The sequence below is a fragment of the Canis lupus genome, chromosome 21, assembly GCF_048164855.1.
Source record: "Canis lupus baileyi chromosome 21, mCanLup2.hap1, whole genome shotgun sequence".
NCBI classification, from domain to species: Eukaryota; Metazoa; Chordata; class Mammalia; order Carnivora; family Canidae; genus Canis; species Canis lupus.
Genome location: NC_132858.1, coordinates 18,973,071 through 18,981,078, shown reverse-complemented (window position 1 = coordinate 18,981,078; position 8,008 = coordinate 18,973,071). Strand labels below are relative to the sequence as shown.

General features: G+C 35.9%; 1 protein-coding gene across 1 annotated transcript; it reads left to right on the top strand.

Moving 5' to 3' along the window:
* Positions 1–383: 383 nt before the first annotated feature.
* LOC140613462 (olfactory receptor 5AN1) lies at positions 384–1,328 on the top strand. The gene has a single exon (XM_072791979.1). The coding sequence runs from the start codon at positions 390–392 to the stop codon at positions 1,326–1,328; it is 939 nt and encodes a 312-aa protein (XP_072648080.1). The 5' UTR covers positions 384–389.
* The last annotated feature ends 6,680 nt before the right edge of the window (positions 1,329–8,008 follow it).

The following is an 8,008-nucleotide window of genomic DNA, read 5'->3' as shown; positions in this document are numbered from 1 at the left end:
GCTATTTCAGTTTTAATCTGGAGTGATGCCACTTATGCTTTTTATAAAACAACAGTTACATAATGAATTATCAGATGTTTTTAAAAAACATTTAATGATCTCTGTAATAATTGTAGCCTTTGTGTTGTTTTAGTTCTCAGTCAAATTTGAAAATATCTCTTTAATTTTCATGAGACTTCATGAAATAGGTGAGAACACAAGGCACTAAAAAGTCACTTCTTGACAATTTGAGATGAAAAACTGGATCTTTTCATCAGGTCAGTGAGGCATTCCATGGAAGGAAACTATGGCACATATGAGATTGTAATCATAATTACAATGTAATGTCATTTCACCTGGGTCAGCAGTGCCTTCTCTTCTCTCTTTTCTGATTTTAGAAGCACCAAGCAATGACTGGGGGAGGAAATACTACAGAGATCACTTATTTCATCCTTTTGGGCTTCTCTGATTTCCCCAGAATCCTAGCAGTGCTCTTTGCTGTATTCCTGCTGATTTACATTTTGACTCTGACTTGGAACCTGGGCCTCATCATCTTAATAAGGATGGACTCTCACCTCCACACGCCCATGTACTTCTTCCTCAGTAATCTGTCCTTCATAGATGTCTGCTATGTGACCTCTACAGCTCCCAAGATGCTCTCCAACTTTTTCCAAGAGCAGCAAACCATCACCTTTGTGGGTTGTGCCGTTCAGTACTTTGTCTTTTCAACCATGGGACTGAGTGAGTCTTGTCTCATGACAGCCATGGCTTATGACCGATACACTGCCATTTGTAATCCACTTCTTTATTCATCAGTCATGTCACCCACGCTCTGTATTCAGATGGTGCTGGGATCCTATCTGGCTGCACTCTCTGCTTCTATATCCCAGTTGTGTGCCATGTTTCAGCTTCATTTCTGTGGGCCGAATGTCATCAACCACTTCTTCTGTGACATGCCCCAACTATTAATCCTGTCCTGCACTGACACCTTCTTTGTACAACTGTTGCTTGCTATACTAGCAATGATCTTTGGGATAATAAATGCCTTTATTATTATGATATCTTATGGCTTTATTGTCATCTCCATCATGAAAATCACTTCAGCTAAAGGCAGATCCAAAGCTTTCAACACCTGTGCTTCTCATCTGACAGCAGTTTCTCTCTTCTATACCTCAAGTATCTTTGTCTATTTGAGTTCCAGCTCTGGTGGTTCCTCCAGCTTTGACAGATTTGCATCAGTATTCTACACTGTGGTTATTCCCATGTTGAATCCCTTGATTTACAGTCTGAGGAACAAGGAAATCAAAGATGCCTTGAAGAGGTTACAAAAGAAGAGATGGTATTGCTGAGGTCCTGTCCAGAGTTGTCCTCTCGAAATCTTATCCCTTAATAATGTGCACATGAATGGATTCTAACAAAATTCACACTGCCTTTGGATAAAGATAGTTTAATTTGTAACAGATAATATGCCAAATGGACTTGCAGCTGACTTGATTCCATACAAACACAATATCTTTAGGTCCTAGAGGTTCATACTTTCACCCTACATGAAGAGTGGCCTCATCATTTATTAACAATCTGCAGGTATTTTTAAACAGTAAGGTTTAGAAACCCTTTGCTTCTTTTGGCTTTAGAGATTGAGGCCTGTTTATCTCAGACCTCTGATTGTAAAGAAGCAATACCTGGCAGATGCCCCCAGGAGTGTAGAGAACTTGCCTCCCAAATATTTTGATGCAGCATAATCCAGACATGAGGGTGATCAATGTTTGTTTTGGATTTCTGACCATAATGGGAATAAATAGGGGGGATATGCCTTTGAACAGAAACAAAGCTATACAATTGGCTTGGCAACAGCAGTCTGAGATAGCTAATGTTTGTTGAAGGCCTCTTTCCAGCCTAGTCATCTAATAAGTTTGGTCACTTTCCAGTCTCCACCAACTGTAATCTAAGGAAGCAGGAGGTGATTTGAACCATAGGAGAATGGAATGAAGAATGTTTTTCCTTCAGTACCATTTACTTATGAGTCTGATGACTTCATTTCTCGCTTCTAGTGTTCAGTGGAGATTTCTGATGGGAGTGATGTTGAAAATCCATATCCCAGCCAATAGCTATTTCTTACATTGTGGGACTCAAACCTCTCTCTCCCATTAAATCAAGAAAATTTATCCTGATGTAGCCAGCATTTCACACTATTAAATCATTTCTAGTATTTCAAGCATCTGTTCATGTTTGGTGTGAGGATACGTGTGTCTGAGAATTCATTGTAATAATAGAGTTAGTGAATATTAAATATTATAGACTAAGAACAAATATGGAAAGCTGGCATACTTTTTGTTTGTTTGTTTGTGTTCAACATTTTATGTCCTAGAGATTTATGGTTTTATATGGGGTGATATAATTTATGGAGTGAATTAGAGTTATTCTAATGCTGATATTTCTAGGAAGCCTCAAAGGGCCAGAGAGGAAATAAATAGTACAATAGGCAGGATTTTTAACTTTGGCCAGTTTTCTCTGTCTAAAATAGAATATAAAACTTTTGGTTCTTGTGATCTGTTTGAAAAGTGGAGTACAGTGTGTATCGGTATTGACTGCTGTAATGCCAGAGTGCTCAGAATTGAACCAACTGATGTAAAACGATGGATGTGATTACAATTACATATTATCCTTGGAGATTCTTTGGGTTTTTAATATTTTTTTTGGGGGGGAATCTCCATTCGAAGTCATATAATTATTCCATTTAATTAAGGACTATAAATGAAGAGGCATTTGAAACTTTCCCAGATTTTTCACAAGTTTACAGATGGACAGGATTGAGAGATGGGGAATCACTGAACCTCTAAGAGAATGTGAGGGCTTATCCCATGCCAAGGAAGTAGTGCAGTATGAATAAAGGATATGCGCCCTCCTCCCCCCATGCAGGCATAGGCATGTTCTTTGGAGCACTGTTCTTTAAAAATGTGTAAGAATGTATGAGAAGTCTTTCTAGGGAACCATAAGGGCTTCAGTAGGAGAAGCACCTCTGTGAGGTATGTAATCCAGTATTATTGATTATAGTCATCACGCTGCCAGATTTATTCATCTTTTAGTTACAAGATAGTACCCTTTCAAAAAACATTTCTCCAGTTCCCTTGTCCCCCAGGCCATGCTAGCCATAATTGTACTCTGTTTCTATGAGATTGGCTTTTTGATTCTGCTTATTAGTGATGTCATGCAGTATTTGTCTTTGTCTGGCTTATCTCTCTTGCCATAATGCCCTCAGGGTCCATCCGTGTTGTCTCAAATCAAGATTTCCTTACTTTCATAGTTGAATAATATTCCACTGTATTGTGTGTAAATACCATGTCATCGTTATCATTCTTTTTCATTCCTGTATCGTGTCTATTATGAATAATGCTGCAATAAACATGGTTGCATAGATTATCTTTTTGGTATCCTGTTTTTATTTCTGTTGAATGTATACACACAAGTGAGATTGGTGGATCATATAGTAGTTCTTTAATTTATTGAGGAACGTTAATATTGATTTAAATAGTGGCTGAATGAATTTATGTTTCCACCAATAGTGTACAAATATTTCCTTTATTTTTAAAATTTTTTTATGCTGCATCAAAGAGACTCATTTTATTTATCTTAATTTATTGTATTCTCTGATTTTTATTTTTATTATTTTTTTAAATTTTCTTTTTTGGAGTTCAATTTGCCAACATATAGCATATCACCCAGTATTCCCTTTATTCCACATGCTCGCCACCACTTGTTATCTCTTGTCTTGATGATAACCATTCTAACATGTGTGAGTTGATATCTCATTGTGCTTTTGATTTACATTTCCCTGATGATTAGTGATGTTGGGTACCTTTTCATGCACCTGTTGGCCATTTAAGTGTCTTCTAGGAAAAATATCTATATTAAGTTCTTCCACTCATTTTTAAATCAGATTGTTTTGCTTTTGAGTTATATGATTCTCCCCATATGTGTATGATATTAACCCCTTATCTGATACATGGTTGGCAAATATTTTTCAGTATATGGTTTACAGATATTTTCTCCTGTTCTGTAGGTTGATTGATTTTGTTGATTATTTCTTTTGCGGTGTAGAAGCTTTTTGATTTGATATAGTTCCACTTGTTGATTTTTGCTTTTGTTGCTTGTGCTGCTGATGTGAGATACAAATTATTATTTTCAAGACCAAGGTTAAGGTGCTTGCTCCCTATTTTTTCTTCTAGGAGTTTTATGGTTTCAGATATAATGTTCCTGTCTTTAATCCATTTAGAGTTAGTTTTTGTGAGTGATGAAAGATAGTGGTCTGATTTCATTATTATGCATATGGTTATCCAGTTTTTCTAAAGCCATTTATTAAAGAGACTATTCTTTCCCCATTGAATATTTTTGGTTCCCTGTTAAATATTAGTGATGTATAGGTGGGAATTTATTTCTGGACCCTGTTCTGTTGGTCTATGTGTCTATTTTTATGTCAGACCCATACTATAGCTTTGTAGTATAGTTTGAAATCAAGAGTATGATGCCATCACTTTTGTTCTTTCTCAAGATTGCTTTGGCTTAGGTCTTTTGAAGTTTCATGCAAATTTTAGGATTGTTTTTATTCTGGTAAAAAATGTCATTGGAATTTTGATAGAGATTGTCTTCAGTCTATAGATGGCTTTGGATGGTATGAACATTTGAAGAATATTAATTTTGAACCATGAACACGGGATGTCTTTTGTGTGTGTGTGTATCTTCTTTAATTTCATCAATATGTTGTAGTTTTACACTTGATGGGATGAGCACTGGGTGTTATTCTATATGTTGGCAAATTGAAACTCGGCCACAATAAAAAATAAATGTATAAAAAATACCACTCAATGAATTAAAAAATATGTTGTAGTTTTAATAGTGCAGATCTTTTACTTCCTTTAAATTTATTCTCAAGTATTTTTATTGTTTTTAATATTACTGTGAATGGCATACTATTTTTTTACTTCTTTTTCAGGTGTTTCCTTGTTAGTATATAGAAATGCAGCCAGTTTCTGTATGTTGATTTTATACACTGCAGCTTTACTGAATTTGTTGATTAGTTCCAACAGATTTTAGGTTGAATCTCTAGGACTTTCTGGATATAGGGATATATAATAATCCGTGGTAATGATAATTTTTCTTTTTCCTTTCTGATGTAGATGCCTTTTATTTCTTATCTTGCCTAATTGCTCTAGCTAGAACTTTCAGTACTATGTTGAATTAGAGTGGTGAGAATGGATTGTCGTGTCTTGCTCTTGATCTTAGACGAAAAGGTTTTAGCCTTTCATTGTTTAGTATAAAGTTAGTTGTGGGTTTCTCATTTATGGCCTTTCTTATGTTAAGTTCAGTTCTTTTATACCCAATTTGTTTACAATTTTAATTAAGAAAGGATGTACTTTTTCTTTTTTTATTTTTTTAATATAATTTTATTTTTATTGGTGTTCAATTTGCCAACTTACAGAATAACACCCAGTGCTCATCCCATCAAGTGCCCCCCTCAGTGCAAGTCACCCATTCACCACACCCGCCCTCCTCCCCTTCCACCACCCCTAGTTAGTTTCCCAGAGTTAGGAGTCTGTATGTTCTGTCTCCCTTTCTGATATTTCCCACACACTTCTTCTCCCTTCCCTTATATTCCCTTTCACTATTATTTATATTCCCCAAATGAATGAGACCATATAATGTTTGTCCTTCTCCGATTGACTTACTTCACTCAGCATAATACCCTCCAGTTCCATCCACGTCGAAGCAAATGGTGGGTATTTGTCATTTCTAATGGCTGAATAATATTCCATTGTGTACATAAACCACATCTTCTTTATCCATTCATCTTTCTATGGACACCGAGGCTCCTTCCACAGTTTGGCTATTGTGGACATTGCTGCTATAAACATCGGGGTGCAGGTGTCCCGGCGTTTCATTGCATCTGTATCTTTGGGGTGAATCCCCAACAGTGCAATTGCTGGGTCGTAGGGCAGGTCTATTTTTAACTTTATGGTCAACTAATATTCGATAAAGGAGGAAAGACTATCCATTGGAAGAAAGACAGTCTCTTCAATAAATGGTGCTGGGAAAATTGGACATCCACATGCAGAAAAATGAAACTAGACCACTCTCTTTCACCATACACAAAGATAAACTTAAAATGGATGAAAGATCTAAATGTGAGACAAGATTCCATCAAAATCCTAGAGGAGAACACTGGCAACACCCTTTTTGAACTTGGCCACAGCAACTTCTTGCAAGATACATCCACGAAGGCAAAAGAAACAAAAGCAAAAATGAACTATTGGGACTTCATCAAGATAAGAAGCTTTTGCACAGCAAAGGATACAGTCAACAAAACTAAAAGACAACCTACAGAATGGGAGAAGATATTTGCAAATGACCTATCAGATAAAGGGCTAGTTTCCAAGATCTTAAAGAACTTATGAAACTCAACACCAAAGAAACAAACAATCCAATCATGAAATGGGCAAAAGACGTGGACAGAGATCTCACAGAGGAAGACATCGACATGGCCAACATGCACATGAGAAAATGCTCTGCATCACTTACCATCAGGGAAATACAAATCAAAACCACAATGAGATACCACCTCACACCAGTGAGAATGGGGAAAATTAACAAGGCAGGAAACCACAAATGTTGGAGAGGATGCGGAGAAAAGGGAACCCTCTTACACTGTTGGTGGGAATGTGAACTGGTACAGCCACTCTGGAAAACTGTGTGGAGGTTCCTCAAAGGATGTACTTTTTCAAATGCTTTTTCTGCATCCACTGAGATGATACTTTTATCTTTTATTACATGAATATGGTGCATCACATTTATGATTTTGTGTTTGTTGTACTAACCTTGCATCTCAGGGATAATATTCACTTAATCATGGTGTATGATCCTTTAATGTGTTGTTGATTTAGACTTGCTGATATTTTATTGTGAATTTTTGCATCTATGTTGATCAGGTATGTTTCTGTAATTTTCATGTAGTATCTTTATCTCTCTTTGGTGTCAGGGTAATGCTAGCATCATAAAATGAGGTTTAGGGTTAGGGTTAGTCTTCTCTTTTTTTCTTAGTCTAGCTAAAGATTTGTCACTTTGTTTTCCTGTTAAAAAACAGCTTTTAGTTTTGTTGATTTTTTTCCATTACTTTTCTGATCTTTTTTCCATTTATTTCCGCCCTGATCTTTGTTATTTACTTTCTTCTAATAACTTTGGCTATGCTTGTACTTTTCCTCATTCCATAAGGTAAAAAGTTAGGTTGTTTATTTGAAATCTTTATATTTGCTTAGTATATGTAGTTATCCTTGTAAACTTCCCTTTTAGAACTGCTTTTGTAGTATCCCATAGGTTTTCCTGTATTGTGTTGCCATTTCCATTGGTCTTAAGATATTTTTTTATTCCTCTTTTGATTTCTTCTTTGACCCTTTGGTTGTTTAGGAATGTGTTGTTTAGTTTTCACATGCTTGTCAATTTTCCAGCTTTCCTTTTGTTGATTTCTAGTTTCATAACAATGTGGTTGGGAAAGATACTTGGCATGATTTCAGTCTTCTTGAATTTGTTGAGACTTGGTTTGTGTCCTATCATATGATTTATTCTGAAGAATTTTTAGTATGCACCTAAGAAGAATGTATTTTGTTGCCATTGGATAGAATGTTCTATAAATGTCTATTAGCGACATCTGGTCTGGTGTTTGGTTTTGTCCAACATTTTCATGTAGATTTTCTGTTGGGATGATCCATCTATTGCTGATAGTGGGGTACTGAAGTCTCCTACTATTATTGTATTGCTGTCTGTTTTTCCCTTCAGATCTGTTAATATTTCTTTAATCTGTATTGGCACTCTGATATTGGATACATATATTTTTGGTTGTTATGTCTTCTTGATGAATTGACCCCTTTATTATTATTTAATGACCTTCTTTGTCTCTTATTCCCATTTTTGGCTGAAAGTCTATTTTGTTTGATATAAGTATAGCTGCACTGCTTTCTTTTAGTTTCCACTTTTTCCATCT